Here is a 21924-nt window from a genome sequence, read left to right on the forward strand (position 1 = left end):
GTTTCAGTCCAGTCCTGGTGAGTTCTTGTTGTTGTAACGTTGATGCTGGTTGTTCTGTTCCTGAGTCCTGTTCCCTGTCTGAGTCCTTGTCCAGTTTGGAGTTTGTTTAATAAATTGTGCTGCAAGTGGATCCTGCTACTTTCTTGTCTCAACCACATCGTAACAGAAGAACTCACCGCAACATGAATCCAGCAGCCATGCCAACCCTGTGCCCAGATGTCCAGATCATGCGTCTTCGTCAGGAAGATTGATCCATTGAAGACTATGTCACAGATTTTATTGAGCTGGCTCATCTGTCTGCTATGGACGATCTGTGTTTAAAGATCTTCTTCCGCGGAGGGTTATCTGAACCTCTCCGGTCATTAATGCCCGATCATGACCCTCTCGGGTCATTGGAACAGTATATTGACCAGGTCCTGTGGATTTGCCGATCATCGTTTACTGTGGGCGTGGAGAAGGAGCTCCGTGAGCCCGCAGTATTCCCTCAGCCTGTCCTTCTCGTTACGTCAGCCTTTAAGCTTGCCAACACGTCGGTCTATGGGGGTCCAGGACTGATGTCCACCGTGGCACAGCCGCCGCTGATGTCAGTGCGGAGGGCCAAGGAGACCGTCCAGCCAGAGACCATCCAGCCAGAGACCGTCCAGCCAGAGACCGTCCGGCCAGAGACCGTCCGGCCAGAGACCGTCCGGCCAGAGACCGTCCAGCCAGAGACCGTCCAGCCAGAGACCGTCCAGCCAGAGACCGTCCAGCCAGAGACCGACCAGCCAGAGCTCCACGTCAGCCACGTCCAGCCAGAGCTCCACGTCAGCCACGTCCAGCCAGAGCCCGAGCCCGTCGCCTGCCCGCCAGAGCCTGAGCACACCGCACGTGAGTCCACTCAAAATACAGCGCTGGTTGTGATGTGTGCGGCGATTCTGTGTGTGTGGGCTACACACACATCAATGATGGCCCATGAGCCCAATTCCGAGTCCCATGATGTGCTGGTCCCGTCCAATCCTGCGCCAGAGCCCGCTGATCCTGCGCCAGAGCCCGCTGATCCTGCGCCGGTGTCTGTTACTGCTGATGACCCCATGGCTGCCCCTAAGAAAATTTTGGGGGGGGGCAGTAGGACCCTGGATGGGACTATGAAGGCCGCACCGCCATGGCCCCCCGAAGGTTCTTCACCGCCATGGCCGCCCGAAGGGTCTTCTCCGCCGTGGCCGCCCGAGGGGTCTTCACCGCCGTGGCCGCCCGAAGGGTCTTCTCCGCCATGGCCGCCCGAGGGGTCTTCTCCGCCGAGGCCGCCCGAGGGGTCTTCTCCGCCATGGCCGCCCGAAGGGTCTTTCCGCTATGAAGGTTCGTTGACGACGATATTTAGTCATAATTTTCGTTGACGAAAGCAACACTAGTGACAACCTATGACATCACTAACGGTGTGACCAGAGTTTAAAACGGTATCTTTAGTACACATCAACAACTTCTTTGTCTGAAGGATATGTGGGCAGGCATACCCTTCTCAGGGAGTCATGGTTACTTTCGTAACCTGAGGCGTTCCCTATCGAATTTAAACTCGCACTACGTCCTAGGACGATATGAGGAAGAAATGCCCACTCCAACCTGCTGAAAGAATGAAGAGGGAATGTGAGAGCTGAAATAAAGTGATTTCATAGTTAGACATGGAGCTAGGTCCGGAGTCACAGTTTCCTGCTCCAGAGTGACTCTCTTCCCTAGGGCCAAAAACCCTGGCTATACATACTCCATGGGCAGAGCTCAGCGCCTGGTATTCTGGCCCTTCAGGGGACACTATACCCCTGACAAATGGAGGTCTCAGGAAAACCACTTTCAAAATGAGAGGAGACCTAGTAACACTCTAAAACAATATCATCAAAGAGGCTAGCAGAGAGCCAATGACCTGATATAGTATCCAAGGGGAGCTCTAAGAACAGAAGCCTCAGCACGACGATTCTCTAAAGTGAGAGGAGGCCTGCTACATTCTACACCTCACCAAGGAGGCATACGCTTTGTCATGTTATTTTATGCGAAGCTGTAAGGAGTGGAGGTCTCAGCATGACGACTCTCTTAATCAAGAGATTTTTAATCTTCTCCGCCGAGGCCGCCCGAGGGGTCTTCTCCGCCATGGCCGCCCGAAGGGTCTTCTCCGCTATGGCCGCCCGAAGGGTCTTCTCCGCCGTGGCCGCCCGAAGGGTCTTCACCGCCGTGGCCGCCCGAGGGGTCTTCTCCACCCTGGAAGCCTGAGGGTCCGACAGCTCCGCCCTGGATGCCCGAGGGTCCACAGCCTGCTCCGCCCTGGTCACGCCCACAGCCTGCTCCGCCGTGGCCTCGCCCTCAGCCTGCTCCGTCGTGGACACGCCCACAGCCTGCTCCGCCCTGGCAGTCTGTTCGTCCTGCTCCGCCCACGTTCCATGGCCCAGGTCCGCCCACGTTCCATGGCCCATGCCCGTCATTGCAAGGCCCTGGTCCCGTTCCCTGCGCAGGCCCTCCATCCCTCCCCCGGGACCGCCTCCGCTCCACCACCCTCCCGAAATGTCTTGTTTCCTGTTTTGTTGGGCATCGGGAGACGCCCATAGAGGGGGGGCTATGTTGTGATGTCTGTCTGTGTTCCCCCTGTCTTTGTCCTGTTCCCTGTTTTCCCGCTCCCCGTTATCTCTATTAGTCTTCCCAGGTGTCCCCGATTAACCACGCCCCCTTGTCATCTTGTTTAGCTTGTTTGCCCTTGTATTTAAGCCCTGTGTTTCAGTCCAGTCCTGGTGAGTTCTTGTTGTTGTAACGTTGATGCTGGTTGTTCTGTTCCTGAGTTCTGTTCCCTGTCTGAGTCCTTGTCCAGTTTGGAGTTTGTTTAATAAATTGTGCTGCAAGTGGATCCTGCTTCTTTCTTGTCTCAACCACATCGTAACACTTTCATGGGGTCAATTTATTATCGAATAATCTGCTGATCATCCGATCTTCATCAAACCTCATGAAAGTTATTATAGACGTTCAAGAGAAGTTATTCCTCTGGCCATGAGTATTAACTTTCCTGTTCTATAAAAATACTGTTTAAGTATTGACAAATTTGTAAAGCTGGTAGCTTGATGGAACATTTAAGGGACTTTGTAATATGAGCAAGTCAATCAAATGAATATAATGTATTTAATAAAGGAAACCATGTATACCGGTTACTACAATTACATGGAATAAAATGTATATACAACACAATGAAGCAACAAACAATGAAAGAGAATGAGAGGTAGAAGAATGATAGAAGAGGTAGAAAGTGGTCAACAGTATGGCAAAATTACAGACAAAGGAACCTTGAGAGAGGGACACCAAGATATCAAATCACCCTAAATGGGGTAAACATTCCTTCAGAGCGCCATTATAGGCAAATTTAAAGGTCCCTTGAAGGTGAAGTTACTCAAAGAAAAATAATTCAGGCTAAGTTCATTACACTCGTCTGTGGAAATGAACAAAGTAGAATACGAAACGGGAAAACAAAAGAAAACAAACTAAACTAATGGACTGAAGAAGAGAAGGTCTCGAAGAGAGGAGTTGAAGAGGTTGAAGAGATGGATGAAGAGAGAGAAGAACTGGCGTTCCATCCTTTTGAGGACAATGGAGTTCACACCTCCTTTGGGGTGAACGGCCAATCTCCTTCGAGAATTTTGAGAATTTCATCCTGTCAAAGCGGCTCATCTGCATAGTTTACGGCCTTGTTAAAAGATGCAATTTCTAACCAGAAAGCGGTTGCACATAGAATCATATATTTTACTGTAATTTCCTGTATGTGTCTAACCCCGTGAGGCAGAGAGGATCAAGACGGTACCAAATAAGGTATATACCAATTAATAGGAATACCAAGATTCATCTCAATGCATAATTACAAGCAGTTATAAGTCATTAAATACTACGATAACATCCCAAATACCCCACTATGACAGGGGCACATAGGCAAGCCTAAAAACATATCGAATATATCTTAGTAATGTCTTATAGGATGAAATTTAAGGAACGTCCGTGTATGTGTGTGTGTGTGTGTGTGTGTGTCCGTGACATGCAGAGTACCCTCCTAGGGGCGCCGATTAAGATCTCTTTGAAGCTTGGGACCCAGAGCTAGGGGAAGGTGTGGGATGTTCTGGTATTGCTCTGAGGACCCATAAAAAGTGTCAAAAAGGCAATCTACTCCAGAGTTTCTGGCGTTGAGCTGGTGAATTATTAGACACCAGTCAACGATTAGAACGGTTCCCAGTGTTGGAATGCATGATTCACCCTGGTGTGGCCCAGATACGCTACACAGAACAAGCTCATTACAGGGAGCAGAGGACCTTGCCCACAACTGGGAAGGTTCTACTCAATGCTCATCCTAAATGACCAATGGGAGCTAACAGCTACAACCATTGTAAAACCTGTAATATGATTTGGTCTCTAGACTCTCTAGAGTCTAGACCGTAAAACAGGAAGGTTCACCCAAGGTCGAAAGAGCTCATCCCAGGACTGGAGAACACTGCAGTCAAACCCGAGGAAAAATGGGCTCTCTAGACTCCAACACTCCCAAAGGTGCCTACAAATAGGAAGGGCTTCCAGAGATACCCAGTGGAAGGGTCAATATCTAATAATAACACCTGCCTGAAATCTCTCCACATCTAATACGTCAGAATGTGGAGGAGCTACGGAAGCATAAAATAGGGCCAACGACAGTGAAGGACGAGAGAGGACCAGGCCTGGACGTTGTGTTTGGTTTATGTGTGTGCGGCAGTTGTCCGTGAGGGGCTGCCGCCTTTACTTTCGTTTTGTGTTTATTTCTATATTAACCCTTTAAGCGCCAAAGTCGCAAAATTGCGACAAGACGTCATACTTAATAAAACAGGCTGTAGATCCTAATATGGTGTAATATCTCATTTGTATTACCTACCACTAGATGGCAGACATGTAATACTTCGATTCAAGATCAAAATGACGTCATGTTCCTATTCAAAGTGTTGGAGGAAACAGCAGAGCAAGTGAGCGATCGTGTCATTGATGCGGAAGCAGTTCAGTTCAGAGCGTCTGAGTAAATTGTGAGATTTGTGAGAGAAAATCGTCGAAATGGCTACTAAAAACTTGTACCGTGAGGATGTGTTGCAAATGTTATTCGCCGATTCTGACTCTGAAAGGGAATATTTGCCTAAAATGACGATCGGCCGTCTAATGATCGCGCTTCTCCCGGTATATCTTTGCCGTGCAATGGTGCCGCCCGCGCCTCTCCCGGTACATCTTTGACGCGCAATGGTGCTGCGTTCGCTTCTCCCGGTACATCTTTGCCACGCGCGCTTCTCCCGGTACATCTTTGCCGTGCAATGGTGCCGCCGCGCAAGGCGCGAGTGTTCACGAAGCACAAACAGATCATTTTGACCATCAAATCCAACTCCAACATCAATTCAATATTTACTATTTCCTGAATATTACTGATGAACTTATCAAAAAGTAGGCTACTGTTCACATGCGTTTTACTACTATATAGTATAGTAATAATTTAGTACTTTCTCCTGTTATTGTTGGTTTCCTCTTTTCTCATCATTTGGAATGAGGATTTAAAAAAAATAAAATAAAAAATAAAACATGCAAATAAGTTCAAACATCAGTTCAATATCTACTATTTCCTGAATTTTATGAAATTCAAGAGGGCCGCCCCCTGATGACGTCATAATATGCAAATTAGATGAGTATATTTACACCCCACATAAACTTTCAGTCATCCTTAACATTTTTCTAATTACAGTAGATATCTTTAAGCCCTAAAGGGTTAAAGGTTTTGAAACGTTTGCCGGATCCTTCCTCCTTCTTCCCATAACAACATACCTCGCTACAGTGCATGTTAAAAAAAGTAATACCATGGCACCATAACCAAAATTGTATTATTACACCTTTTGACAAAATTCTGATGTTTTAAAAATGTTTTTGAAATATGTTTTTGAATTAAATTGTAATTAAAGTCTACTGAGGCGACTTGCTGACACTGACAGTGTTACATGTCAGTTTGTTTCTGGACTTCCTTCTGCGTTCATTGTGTTCAGTTTCCCGCCACTCCTGTCTCCATCACTACCATCCTCATTAGTTCATTTAGTTCAGCTGTGTCTTGTTTTCTTTGTGTCATTGTCGATTCTCGTCAACGTTTGGCTGTGTTTCTCCTGTGTTATTCCTTGTTCCAGTGTATGTGATAATTAAAGTCTTCCTTCCAACGTTCCTTCCCAGTCGTGAGCATTTCTGAACACCACCATCCGTAACAGTGAGAACCCATGTGCAGATTTATTTAAATAAACAAAATACAAAATAGACAGACTTGAACTTGAACACATCAGCAACAGTTATAGGGAACAAAGTTAGACAAAGGCCCAGTCCCAATACTCACTTGAGCCCTAAGGCCTTCCTGGAAGTGGACACTTGTTGAAAGTGCACTTAGCGGAGTAAGTGAGCAAGGGCCCGAAGCTGTGAAGAGCAGAATTGGGACAGTTTTGCACACATCACTATCTACGTCACTTCTGTTGTGATCAGGGGAGTAAACACCGTTCATTTGGCTAATGTGTGTGCTGTGCTGCTTATAATAGCTGTCGCATGACACAATCCTTTGAATGAAAAAATGTATATCTTTTTTTACTCTTAGCTCCCAACCTTTCTGTTAATGTTATTAATATTAAATTAGTTTTTGGCTAAGATAAATTGTGATAACTGATAAGATAAATTGTGATTGAGGTTTACCTGAGCTTACTGCCTTACTGTATTCACAGCGATTCGAAACAATTTTAATTATGTTATTATGGAAATTGATATATGAAATTCTTCCCATCCCATACATGAAAAAATACATGACGTGTTGGTGATATATAGGGTATATATTAAAATAGTCTTACACAGGTTATATGAAATAAAATGACACAACCCTGTCTCTTTTTGTTACATTTTAGTTTTATTGATCAATAATAGCCATTATTAAAGTATAAGTAGCCTAAAAAGTATAAGAAGCTATATAAGTCAAGAAATAAAGCAAGTTAAAAGATTCAGTCAAACATAAGTCAATAGGCTAATGTTACAACGTTACCGTTAAATAGCCTAAATATATAAAATTATGAAACTTCACTTTGCCCTCAGCCAAAATGATTTGCCAGGGAACAAATCATAGATTAATGAAACCAAAGATCGCCCGTTAGATATACACAAGCCGATTTATAGCTCATGTTTAACCACTAGACACAGAGCCTGCGGGAAACGTCAGAATGACTAGCCGAGGTAAGGCTGTTCCAGCTGGGGTACATGAGCACTGAGCGCCCGCTGATCCCTGGAACTCCGAAAACGTCAGATCAAATTTTTAAATAGGCGTTATCTTTATAAATAAACCACAGATTTGAGCTTTAAACAACTATATTCTCGACTGAAAAACTCTTAAAACTACATTTCGTGACACAATAACACTAATATTTTTAAATTTCGCGGCCTTGAAAAACACTTCACCACACCGGCTTCCTTTATCTTCGGAGTTTCCGCTCCCGAACAGCAGCACCATAGCAACCGTTCTCCCCCATTGGTTAGCTGTTCGAAACGTCACAACACTACAAGGATTCTGGGTAATAGCCCACAGCAAAGTGAGGTCTGATGCACACTTGCGAAAAGGGTGCATTAAGTGCCCTTACGATCACCCCTGGAGAACACATTAGAGGATCGGGACACCCTACGGCCTTGCACCCCTTAGCGAGAACGCGCATTTGAGGGGCACAAGGGCGCAAGTGCGGATATTGGGACAGGGCCAAAGAAACAAAGAAACATGAGACTAATGATTGACAAGAAACACCTGAGCATGATCAAGACAATAAACCAATGACAAAACAGAACTGATGAACACATGACAAGAGCAACCAACCTGCACAAGACACATACGATAATAGATATCCATAATAAAGGCTAGATGTCTTACGGCGGAGTCTCTATCGTCATCACCGGCGGCCATCTTGTCACAGACAAGGCTCTGTGGTGCCTGATGTAAGATAAGTGATCAGCACGAACACAAATACTCTTATCTCGTTGAAATCTTGACGGAGGATTTACAAACGGTTTGGTGTCTTACAAACGTTATTAATGTGGCTATAATTCTGGATGATTATTTAGTTATACACTTATTATTCATAAGTATGCAGTGTCATAACTACATCTCTGAAGTTTATAACAAACCAAACCGTTTGAAAATCAGTAGAAAATTGAGCAAGTTATGGTTATTTAAAAAGTACATGCACCATTAACACAATGTAGAGTGAGCGAGCTGCCTGTGACAAGATGGCCGCCAGGTGTGGACGTCGACCTCCATTGGCCAGCAAGATTTCACCTGGTGCCCCTGGAATCACAGACAATACCACCACTGATCATTGTGTTCATACACTCACACAGAAACAAACTGCACAGCTTTGTCTTGTTTTTCTTTATTTTGAAAATATTTTGGAAACAAACACACACACACACACACACAACTAAATTATGAATATAATATAAATAAGTTTATATTATAAGATTATTGCAGAACAAAAAATACAGAAACAAAAAGATACACAAAAAAATAAATAACTATACACAAACTGGAATGCAAAATGTAGCAAATGTTCTACAGCCTTGAGATATCAACCTAAATTTTGGAACACAACTTGTTCAGATTTTTGGCTTTCATTTTCTTGCAGTTTTAGAGTAAAATATATTTTGTAATATATATTTTATATAAAATATAATAATGATATTTTTACATTGCACATGTTCATAAACTCAAACTTATATAACTTTTTTCTCTGTTTCACTTTCATAATTTCATAACTACACTTCTGCAATAATCTGGCAAATGTCTTCTTTAAAACAAGACCAACCGTAGGTCTATATTCCAAAGCATTCTTGAATTACAACCATTTAAGTTTGGATTGTTTTTCTATGCGAAAAAGGGTGGTGACAGATAAAGGGTTAAAAAAGCTGATGATAGTGAAACTATGAAAATATGGCAGCACCTAAACCACGTTATAGCTTAAACACACAAACAGCAAGAATAATTACATCTGGTATTCATGCACAAAACTGTATTCATTGAGCACTTCTCTATACAGTAGTTACATTTTCAAAATTAATTTTGAAAGTGTTTGTTTTCCAGTAACAGTTAGATGGTAGCAATGTCCTACTAACTACACATTACTTATTTAGCCAATTCAAATAAAAATACCATAAAATAGTGCACAAGTTCAACTAACTGTCATGATAAGCTATTTCAAATTAGCAAACGTTACTAGCATCGTCGAACTAACTGCTAACTTATGCATAATGCAACATAGATAAACAGATGCATCACATTCATTACCTCTATCTTTATCCTGTTTTTCTTCCTCTTCTCTTCTTTTTTTTTCTTCCCTGGGCACCAGAGGGCTTCGGTCTTTTTGACATAATGATAATAACTTATCTGTGAATTCGGCCATCCGGGGCGGGGGGAGATTGATACGTCACTCGGACCGGGGTGGATCGGGAAAGCAATGTAGTTATGTTTTTGTAGGACGATTGCTTTTTTTAATATATATATTTTTTAATATATATATATATATATATATATATATATATATATATATATATATATATATATATATATATATATATATATATGTATGTATATATATTTTTTAATCTATAGTATTAAAGTTGTTTTGTAAAAAACTATTAAATGCAATATTTTAAAGAAAAGTATATGTAATTGTATTATTTGAAATATAAAAATATTGTTATTCTTCAACCCATTAAAGTGTTAAGGCGCTTTTTCTACCTGATTTGACCATTAAAAATGTCTTTACTAACCCAGAATTCTCAATCTTTTTTTATCATATAAACCCAGTTTAAAGTTACATTAAACCTAAAATTATATTATATTGACAATGATATACAAAAATTATATATGTATATATATATATATATATATATATGTATATATTTATATAAATACAATAACAGGGTAACATTTGACACTAATGTTATATAAATATATTGTTTGTAGAATCAAGTAAGTGCAAGGTAGCATTTATAGTTTCAAATTAAAATTTGACAACACAAACACATTATGTAGATCTTTAATATACAAGTTCACTTCACTTCTGGAAAATATATATATTTTAAATGCATCATATAGAACATCATATTTGATGTTGATGATGTTTTGAATTACATTATTGTCTTAATATAATATATCAATTATTTATTATTTATATAATTATTGTACTGATTTTTCACTATTTGTAGCTTTTTTTGCAGTATGACAAGTGCATTTTTAAGTACAGTTGTTTCATCTAAACTCTCCACTAATATGAGATCATTAGTAATGATTATAAAACAACAAGAAAGATAATGTTTAAAATATTTTTTTATGTTGAATATAGCATGTCACCTCTCAGGACCCTGCTGTCACCCAAGGACAGGTGCATGTGTGTTGCAGGACATTTCATCCAGTGTGTGTGTGTGTGTGTGGGCAGGTTTAGGGGTGGAGTCAGCCTCTGTCTAGCTCAATGTCAATGTCTTCCTTAAGATCGCACTTGTTGATCCTTATATCACTTTCACTCAACCACAGTATAAATGCATGTCAGGGCTCTCACAACTCATGTCCGATGTAGCATGCAGTGACATTGTTGGTTCTGGACACTTTTGATACTTTTTTGTGTCTGTTTTTGAACAGAAGAATGTTTTCAAAAACCACCATGAGAAGAACAGCATCTGGGGTAAAGACGGATTCTACGTGCTGGTTATCTGTCTCACAATATTCATCATCATCTTCAGCTGTTTAATGGTACGTATCTCTCACAGTCTTCTACCATTCAGTTGATTTGAATAGGATAGGATGCTATGTGGGAAAGATGAATGAAATGCTCTTTATTATCTCAGGAAACCTAATGTTTTATTGATTTTGTTTAAAACTTTGTCTCAGAAGTTTCTCCTAACATTCCTTCATAGACATAGAACGAGTTTCAAATGTGTAGAAAGTTGTCAAACAGTAAGATAATAACACTTGATGAAATGACAACTCGATGAGAAATGTTTAAGTTCGTATTGAGACTAAAAGTAGATGTGAGATTGCTGGGATCTTTCTCAGGAGAAACAGCTGAGAAGCAGGAAACCTACGCACAAGTCCCCGTTTGATCTCCATTCCATCTCAGTGCTGTCTCGGAGAAACAAATAAGATATTAAAGAGTTCTCATTTGTGATTTTTTTTCTGTCCTACGGGTTTGAATATTGAATTTGAATATTGAATTTAAATATTGAATTGAGTTTATTCACTTGGAACGGTTCAAATACTTCCTGTTTCATGCTTGTCTCAGCAAACACCCTCGTGAAGTAAACACCAAACGGTTATTAACATTCAAGTCTGCACACACTGAAGGCACTCCTTGGGTTTTGAGTAATAGTGAAAAAGACCTGAACAGAAGCAGAGACACAGGATATGATACAGAAAAGAGTCATTGCAAAACGGATGTATTGTGGCAGAGGAAGTCGCATGGTTTCCTCTGGTGGTTCAGCACTTTAAAAGGATCAGCACTGCCATCTTGGTCACACCTGACTCCGCCCTCTGATTGGTCGACGTTTGCTCTTAACGTTTTAAGTCTGTCTTAACTCTGGCGATGACATCATAGCACGTCCTCAGAGCACCCGCGCTCTCCTGCGCCGACGGACTGAAGAGCTTAAGCAATAATTACCACGTTAAGCTGTGAGCCGATCTCAATGACAGGGTCCGCTGAAGCATTATTAGCATTGTGATTCTGTAAATACTAGGACAGGAGGAGTTTTCAAACTCTTTACGGTGATCCTTTTGCGGGTGGCACCCCTTTAAATTTATATTTGTATTTATATTTTGAAAGATCAAAATATTATAAATACGGTAAAACATTATCTGGAAAATATATATATATATTTTTTGATTCTAGGCTACCCACCATTAGCTTACTGTTAGTTGTGAAAAGAAACATAACATCTTTCTGAAAAGAAACATAAAACTATGGCGATGTTCAGATAATAAAAATGTTTAATTTCATGATTTCCAACTAGTCTGTAGAAAGCAGTATGAAAAAGGCAATAATATAAAATTTGGTAAAGGTGAACCAGAACTATTAAAAACATTTCTGTTAACTGAAATAAAGCTGAAACAAAATTAAAATAAAAATATTAGTTGAAAAACTTAAACGGAAATTATAAATGAAAATTTAAACTTAAATTGAAATAAGTTTAAGTTGAAGCACTAAAATTATTGACAGGAAATAGATCAAACTAAAACTGGAAAAATTCTAATTAAATGACTAATGGACATAATGCATACTAAAAGTAACATGAAAAATAAAAATATAGCTAATTCAAAATATGAATTATACTATAATAAAACTTAAATTAAAAATTAAAACATCACTAATTGTAACATTATATATCATTTATCTGCATTGAACTTTATTTATAATTTATTTTTTAAATATATTTAATTTTATTATTTCACTTTTTTTTACACATTTTCCCCCATGTTCACATGTACAACATGCATTTATATGTTGGAGAAGGCATGTGTGTTTGATTGCTGAGTAGTGTTCATTGATAATTCATTCATAAATATTATCACATGGCTCTCTAGAATACTTGATTCTGATTGGTCAAGTTAGACATTTCTAACAATTTAAATGTACATTAACAAAGAATCTGCATTAAACAACAGTATTTATTCAAATTAAACTTTTTTAAAACGTGATTCAGCTTTATGACAGAAGTTGACGTTTGTGTGAATCGTGAACGCTGTGAGAGTGTGCATTGTGAACGCTGCGTTTTGTCCCTGTAGGGGAGCCGGATTCATTTGCAAGTTTCATTCGATAATTTAGGAACCCCATTAGTGTGGGAAAACAAACAGAAATAAAAGTGTTGTTTGTACAAAGTTAAAGCTCATTTGATAGAAGTCAGCACTGAAACCATACCACACAGCTCATTATGACGATGAGATAGAGACCTCTGGTGGAAAACATGGGAGTTACTGGATACAAACACGTTTATTTTATGGTAAGAAAAAACATACTCACTCATATTTAAATAATTGCTGATCTAGGGGCATTGCTAAAATAGATGTAAAGGTCTTTTCCAACTAGATACATACTTTTAAAACCATGACTTTGAATTCACTTATGACCCTCAAAGCAATTGATTTAATCATGGATGCATGTGTTTTAATGTAAAGATTAAGATTATAAAAGCTCATTTAAATTCTCAATAAGATTTGAAACTGACTGAAAGTATTCAGGTTAAGAGACGCTTTAAATTATGACGTAGAATAAAAAAATACTGTTCTTACAAATTACTAATTCTTTTTTGCAAATTTAATACATTCATTAATTCTGATAATATGATTATTAAAATTAAATTTAAACTTAAATCAGTAAAATTTCTGTGTTCCTAGTGTTTATTAAAAGTTAGTTTGTTCGTCATGCTTCTTTCTCTGTGCATTTCACTACTGGAACCCCTGGCAATATGTGAATGTATCGAGTGAAGTTTTATAAAAAAAAAAAAAAAAAAAAATCTTGCTCTGTATCTTGCTGGGAGTGCAAGTTGTTTAGATTGAAAATAGACAATAAAACCGTGTCTGAAATGAAGATACATTACAAACTGATTTGTCCCTTCATTGCAAATGTCTAGAATTGCTTTTTACATCAAAAAACTGTTGGGAAATGGTTGGATGTAAAGTTTTGTGGAAACTGTGATGACACTAGTGTCTTAGTGGCCCCTAATGTAATAACAAATGATAATTTTGCTGGAAGTGAATCAATCAAAACCAACTTTAGCCGGAAATAACATTATTCAAAATCGCTATAAAGCCAAAACAATCTCTGTTACCGTAAATTGTATGTTTATCTCTGTAAAGCTGCTTTGAAACAATCTCCATTGTTAAAAGCGCTATATAAATGAAGATGACTTGACTTGACTTGACTACCAATAAAAAAAAAAAAAATCATATCTTCTCCTGACCCATTTTGTTAAGTTTCATTTGAGAAATAAGTGTTTGCAAACCTGGCTCCGTAAAAACATCTCATGTACTTCTGCAAAAGTTGCACATTTATGCATTTGGATTTATTGCATTTTTATTTACATTGTGCATTTGGGTAATACTTTATTTGGATGGTCCCTTTTGAACATTGTTGACTATAAGTAACTTTGCAACTACTTATTTTAACCCTACCAGTCTACTAATACTCTACTAACACTAGTTAGTAGACATGTAGGTGCAAAGTTACTTATAGTCAACAGAATGTTAAAGGGACCATCAAAATAAAGTGAAACCTGCATTTGTAACTGGGATTTGATCTTAACTCTACTCCCATGTTCTATATTATTCTATGAATGAGTGTGTCGAGATTTTCGATGAGTTCACCAATCTGCAATTTTCAAACAGAATTCAATTCTGCTGTAAAGCAGCTCTAAAAAGACAATAGTTAACAGTCGTTATTCAGTTGATTCAGTTCTGTTCAATGACTGTAGTTCATCAATTGTGGAATGAGTTGAGTTCAGCTATAAAGCAGCTCTGGAGAAAACAGTGATGTCATCGTCCAGCTCTCATCCAATAGTGTCAGTGCAGTCAGATCAATAATATGGAATATTAAGTGTCTCCAACTACGCAAGCCAGAGGCGACAGTGGCAAGGAACCCAAATTCAGATATGGAGAAAAAAAACCTCTGGCCAGACGAATGAACATGGTGTGATTATGATTCCAGGCTGCATCACAAACCAGATTGTGGATTGATTTCATTCAGAATATTTCATACAGTCTGGGGGATACATCACGCCAGCATATGGAGGGAGGAAGAGTTGAAGCTGGTCGTAGGGTCTGTGCGGAGGACTTGTCTGGTTCTCGTTGTTTTTAGTGAGGATCTGTGCCGATGGCCGTCTAGTCAATAAGGTCTTTACACGAGGTCTGTCTTTAGGGCTCGCCTAGTTTTCATGGTCTCCACTGACATTCAGGGCTGTTGTGGTCGTCAGGGTGCAGGTTTCCTGTCTGATCTGGATATGGACCGGATATGGTGTACTACGGTAACCTCGGGATAAGAATGAGACAGATTAAAATTAGCACAGGCCTAATATTACGACGTAACACATCTGATGTCATGGGAAGTGTTCATGGTTCTGGTTGAATTTATTCAGCCTAACAATCCTTTAAAGAGCGTGAATTATAGAAATGTGATAGTGTGTTATGTGTATGCCAGGTTAAAGAGATGGGGTTTTAATCTAGATGTAACCTGACAAGAGTGTGTCTGTCTCCCAAACACGGCTAGGAAGACTGTTCCAGAGTTTGGGCACTAAATAGGAAAAGGATCTACCGCCCACAGTCGATTTTGATATTCTTGCTACTGGTCAGAATTTTGAGATCGCAGTGGACGTGAAGGATTATATGCGATAGTGTACAGATTTGTTGCTGAAACATCATTATCACAGTCATCATCATTAACAGGAATGACAAAAATCATTTACTTTCTTTAGTGTTTTTTTTTTTTTTGTGAGATTTAACCTATAACTATCTGCAAGTAACTTTTATAAAGTAATATTTTCTTTCCTTAGGTGCTTTACCGAATAAAGGAGAAGGAATTCTTGGATCAGCAGCTTAAAGACCCATCCCCATCCACCCGGGACGTCCAGCTGGCACCCATCCCTGTTCATGGTGCTCAGCCTCCTTTGACCCTCAAGAACAGCATGGTCCAGGCCAACCAGACGTCCAAACCCAGTGCCACCCATTTTACCAGCAGTACAAGCACCCCGTCCTGTAACATCAACATCAGTCAAACTCTTTCCAGCGTGACGACGTCAGAGCCGCAGTGCCCACCCAGCCACTCTGTGGCTGAACTCAAACCCAGTGTGTCCTCCACACATTCACCCTTTAGGATGAAGCCTGGCGGAGGCCTGCAGGAGCGGTGAGACTTATTTTGTGCATGAAAGCGCATTAATAAAATCAACAGTTATAATGTGCACCCTCAAACCCACATGCTGTTCTGTAAACACAAAAAGGAGAATTTTAGAAGAATTTGAGGGATAAATAATAACAATTTTTCTTCTTTTTTTTGTAGAGTACTATTTTTCTTACGTGAAAAAAAATTCTAATTGAATGTGGTGGATTTTAACTATGACAAGGTGATTGACAGGGCAGTTTAAATGGCGATAGGATGCACATAACTAAGTGACAGAGCTGTCCGTTAAAAACGCAATTGACGCAATATATATACTCTTCTGCTACACACTCAAAAGTATGTACATATTTCTTCACAAAAACAGTACATACTTTTTAGGGCATAGTATAAGTAGGCAAATTGGGACGCTGCATGAGGCTATAAATCTGCAATGACATATATGACATAAGTTTGTGTTTATTGTCTCCCCACACTGACCACACACCATCAATTTGGTCACAGCGCCACTTATTAGTTATAAGGACATTACAATTACAATAGGTGACATTCAAGTATTTATAGGTATTTATTCAGCTATATTCAACCATGTATCAACATTTAACTAAAACACGTGAAATTAAAACTGTCCTTGTGAAAACCCAGTCTCTTGAAATATTAATCATTTTAAATATGAAATATTAATTATAATGAGTACACTGTTGAACTACAATGTTGTGAGATGATGCTTTAGTTAATCATTATCCATGTTATATAATTCCTAAATTAATTCTGCTATAATTGCCAAATGAGCAATCATAACATGTCATGTTTAACAATCTTGCAGTTTTTAAAATCAATGTGATATCTATCATGGCTCTTTGGAGCAGCAGTCTATGTCTCCTGTCTATGTTTATCCATATGTGCGGATATATGGTATAAGACCAAATACATTTTTTCCTCAAATATTACTGTTATTTTTATTTCTCTCGCAGACGAGGATCTAATGTCTCTCTAGTGCTGGATATGAGTGCTTTGGGATCGGTGGAGCCTATAAGTTGTGGGGTCGTGACTCCACGAGAGCGTGTGACTCAGGAATACCTGCAGTCTGCCGGTCGAGTCCTCTCACGACAACAGCTTCGTGACATCACATTGAACACCCAGAGACTGCATGCGGAATTTGTCGTAAGTGACACACCAGTGCACCACTAATAAATACTTTTAGCATTAATGGGGTTCAACTTGACTTTTATGTGTCATGGGAATTACACACAGTTGAGGTTCAGTTAAGGTGTGTTTCCTTGATGTTGTCATGGGGTTGCTCCACAAAAGATGACGACAAGGAAAATAGCGTACAAATAAGGTTATTTACTTTAATAAAACAAAGGTATAAATGCAAGAAGGTATAATAAAACAGTGTGTCCTATACACAAACAACTGAGGCGATGGTAGCGGGAGAAACCAAGGTGGCGATGATGGTGGGAGGAGCCAGGAGCAGGAGTAGCCAGGTGGTGATCCAGAGCACAGCCAGGATAAAAGCCCACAGCCGAGTCGACGGAGGGAGGTGCCATTGTGGAGACTTGGCTGACAACTCCCGGGGGATGACTAATGGAGATGACACCGATGGTAGTGGAGCCCAAGTCGCAGACTGGACCAGGCGGGACCGAGGACCAAGGCGGAGCCTGAGCGAAGGCGGAACCAGATGGAGCCGAAGGGGTGGAGAGACGTAGTGGACGGCTCGTAAATCCATGCCGCAGGCAGGGTGACGTCTGACCAATCGGAGCCGGAGGAATGAGGGAGCTCGGTGGAGCCGTAAGGACGATGGTAGGGAGGGAGGGATGTGCCAAAGTGGAGCCAACAGGTTGACGAACCGAAAAGAGTGACGGTATCAGCGGCTAGAGGCAGATGCAGGGGATACACTTACCTGAGCGACACTGGAGACCAGAAGACCCGAGGTAGATCCACACAACTGAGTGGTGTTAGAAGAGAAGTCAAGGGGCTGAAGGAAACCAGTGGAGGTGGGGCTGACAGACTGGCTGAATCATGAAGTGGAGGCGGAAGAGGGAGGCTGGGTGGGATCAGTGACAATGACACAGAATTATCTGGTTCAGTTCGTCATCAAGCCCGCTCCAAAAGTGCATCTTTATGGTGTACTCGTCCCAACTAACCTGATGGCACAGTTCCAGTAAATCATCCATAAAATCCTCCAGTAGCCGTCCTCCTTGAAATAAGGATTGGAGTTGCTCCTCTGGGTGGATGGTGTCTGCTGAATAATCCATTTAAAAAAAAAAAAAATTGCAGTCTGGTGTTCTGTCACGTAGTAGTTCTCAAAGGATGACGATGAGGAATATCGAGTTCAAATAATAGTGATAACTTATAGCTTACTAGTGATAACCTAATAAAACAATACAAAGGCAATAATCCAAGAAGGTGTAACGTAACAGTGTGTCCTAATCACAAACAACACCAGACAAACAACTGAAAGAACTGAGGGGCTTAAATAGACAAGATAACAAACTTAATGCAAACAGGTGGGTGGTAACCAAGGTGACAAACTAGTGGTGGGAAACAGAGAACAAAGGAAAACTAACTAGATAACTAAAGCAGGCAAAATAGGAATTGAATACAATATAAATGAAACCAAAACTGAGCATAACTGTGATAGATGTAGGATTTAATGGATGCTTTATGTTGTATCTGAATGTAATATGCTGAAATCTATTCTGTACACTTTGAAAGTGCTTATGTAATGGTGTTGACCATTTCCATTGTACTCAGCTGAGTGTGTAACTTTTTTTATCCACAGGAAATTCCCATGAACTTTGTGGATCAGAAAGAACTGGATATCCCAAATCATGGATCAAAAAATAGATACAAGACCATTTTGCCAAGTTAGTATCTGAATTTCTACATTTTGTTATTATTTGAGTTGAATCATGCCATGGTACTGGTATCAACTACTGAAATTTAGGTATAGTGGCAACACTAAGTGCTACATTTACATGCAATAAAATAAATCGTCAATAATTGTATCGACTGAAAAGCCATCTTGCAAACTCATTGATCGATACAACCAAGTTCGACCAGAATGACATTTCGATCCAATTGAAATGGGTTTTGTAGTTATGTATGTATCTTAAAGGCCCACTGAAGTGCCTTGTAACGCGCAGCTTTGTATGATGCATTGACGTAATTTCCACTGAAACAGGAAGCTAAGGCGGGACATTTTGAATGACTCCTCCCCCTTTTCAAACAGCCAATAGCGTTTAGTTTACCTCACAGACTGCAAGTCGTACTTGACAGCACCATGGAAGCGAATCCAAGCGCTGATGATACGTTGGATTCAATAGTAGAGGTGTGAATAAATTCTAGCCTTTTCATTCTTAACCAACGTACAGTTGGAAAACAGAATAAAACTCGAGCAACCGATGTTTATCAGTGGTTGTATATCAGGCAGGGACACGTTTGTGTGCACTTTGTGTTGTGAATTCACCGGAACAAATAGAGAGTCTCCGCAACGGCGATAGATTAAACTACAGAGTGAAGACTGAGAACACTGTATCCATGCCACTGATAGCAACGGCAACGCGCACTCAGCAGCTTGATTTAAAAAACAACACAGCAACTGAGGTTCTGTTCATGATAGACGCACATGCACATGTAAATGCGTATGTGAATCAGATTGCAAAGTTTAGGGTGAATACTGTGTAAACATAACTCTCAAAATCTGAAATCAGACTGAATTTATTTGGATTGATGAAAATCTGTGTAAATCACAGATTCGTGATTTTATCGCATTTTACAAAATGTCCCAACTTTTCTGGAAATGTAGTTGTACTACCATTATTTTGAAATCAACATACAGTAGCATGCAGTTTTATTTTCAATAAAACATAACATAAGTGTGTTTGAAGTGAAACTGATTTGTAGGGTTTTAAACTAGAGCAGGTATGTTAATAGTGGAATGGTGGCTTTTTAATGTCTCAGGGACCCCTCATGACTATGTGGACCCCTTTAAAGGGTTAGTTCACCCAAAAATGAAAATTGTCATTAATGACTCACCCTCATGTCGTCCCAAGCCCGTAAGACCTCCGTTCATCTTCGGAACACAGTTTAAGATATTTTAGATTTAGTCCGAGAGTTTTCTGTCCCTCCATTGAAAATGTATGTACGATATACTGTCCTTGTCCAGAAAGGAAATAAAGACATCATCAAAGAAGTCCATGTGACATCAGTGGGTTAGTTAGAATGTTTTGAAGCATCGAAAATACATTTTGGTCCAAAAATAACAAAAACTACGACTTTATTCAGCGTTGTACTGTCTTCCGGTTCTGTTGTCAAACCGCGTTCAGTGATGCCGTATGGCGCTGCTGACGTGTATCTGGTGCATCCGTGTATTCGGGTTCAAATAAATATGGCTGGACTGTAAACGAAGCTCGGGCGCACCAGACACACGTCAGCAGCGTCTTACGTCATCAGCGTTACTGAACGCGGATCTACAACAGAACCGGAAGACAATACAATGCTGAATAAAGTCATAGTTTTTGTTATTCTTCGACCAAAATGTATTTTCGATGCTTCAGGGTGAGTCATTAATGACATAATTTTCATTTTTGGGTGAACTAACCCTTTAAAGTTGGCTGCTTGTAGTTAGGTCAGAAAGAACACTTTATTCATTTTCTATTTTTACATCACAAGGTATATTTTATCCCAATATAATCTATAAAAGGTACATACTTAGAACAGCAGTAATGTAGTGCTTTGCTAAGGCAGCATACACGGCCGTAGGCAGGGTTTTATAATCACAGAGATCCCAAAGGTGTTCCCAAATTTGAGGTAGTTAGGGGGGTGCGGGGGAATGCTCCCTCGAGAAAATTTTGACATTTTCACAATCTTGAAAAGGTTCCTGGAGATCTACCTACCTGGAGAGTTCAGATCCAACACACGTCTGTAATTATCAAGTGCTCCTGCAGATCTTAATTCGTTGGTTCAGTTGTGTTTGATCAGGGTTGAAGCTGAATTTTGTAGGAAGGTACATCTCTAGGAACAGGACTGGGCACCCCTGATCTAACAAATCTTTCACAAAACTTTATCTTTCAACAAAACTACAAAACAAAATACTCAGAAAAAAATATAAGCCATTTGACGCGATCTGGGACACCATTTAAACATATTACACCATTGTTTCCGACTCTGGGATCCTTCTGTACAGAGATGCAAATCAGCTGTTTAAAATTGAAACAATATTCACTGAAAATTCAATAATATTATTGATCTGACTTTACTGACGCTGCTGGATGAGAACTGAACTGAGCTGGACCATGACCTCATTTTTTGCAGAACTGCTTTATAGATGAAATGAACTAATTTAATAATTGATGGTCTTTACAACAGAACTAAATCAACACTGAACTGACTTCAGCTGAACAACATCTGAAATGCATAATTTTCCTGTTATCACTCTAAAGCTGCTTTGAAACAATCTGTATTGTATAAAGCGCTATATAAATAAAGGTGACTTGACTCTGCTTGATATTACTTTCCACCACTGTGCATTATGGATGTTGAAGTTTCCCTATCTATTTTGCAAATGGGAAGACAACAGCCTTTTTTCTGTTTTCTCTAATCAGATAGCACTGATATCAAATTTGTTTTCGCCTTTCTACTGCATAGGCAGCCAAGTTTTATTGTAAGTCCATTTACCCCTTTAATTATATCATATGTTTGCTTTATAAATGTCATCGTCTTGTGCACTAGTGGGCCACTGTAGTATACTGGTGAATCAATTATAATGCAACAGAAATTTTCACAAAATTCACATTTCATTTCAGATCCACATTCCAGGGTTATTCTGAAGACTAAGAAATCGAACGACCCGCTCAGCAGTTACATTAACGCCAACTACATACGAGTAAGTTTTCAGTGACACACTCATAATTTTTTCAATAGCATATGCCATTGAGAAATTGTAAATTGTAAAGTGAAACATTATAAACAAGAAAGTTTAATTTGATGCCAAAGTATC

General features: G+C 39.8%; 1 protein-coding gene across 2 annotated transcripts in view; it reads left to right on the plus strand.

Annotated features, from left to right (window-relative positions):
* ptprr (protein tyrosine phosphatase receptor type R) overlaps positions 1–21924 on the plus strand; it is a 47804-nt gene that overhangs the window by 15189 nt on the left and 10691 nt on the right. Inside the window, exons 4-8 of one of the 2 annotated variants that reach the window (XM_056260346.1) lie at positions 10688–10795; positions 15580–15929; positions 16895–17084; positions 18706–18790; positions 21731–21810. In XM_056260346.1, coding sequence (XP_056116321.1) covers positions 10688–10795; positions 15580–15929; positions 16895–17084; positions 18706–18790; positions 21731–21810 — 813 coding nt within the window. Of the gene's footprint in view, positions 1–10684; positions 10796–15579; positions 15930–16894; positions 17085–18705; positions 18791–21730; positions 21811–21924 lie in introns of both variants that reach the window. The other variant, XM_056260345.1, reaches the window with a different exon arrangement.

The sequence above is a fragment of the Rhinichthys klamathensis genome, unplaced genomic scaffold (genome assembly GCF_029890125.1).
Source record: "Rhinichthys klamathensis goyatoka isolate OS25496 unplaced genomic scaffold, OSU_Roscu_1.1 h1tg000176l_1, whole genome shotgun sequence".
Taxonomy (NCBI): domain Eukaryota; kingdom Metazoa; phylum Chordata; class Actinopteri; order Cypriniformes; family Leuciscidae; genus Rhinichthys; species Rhinichthys klamathensis.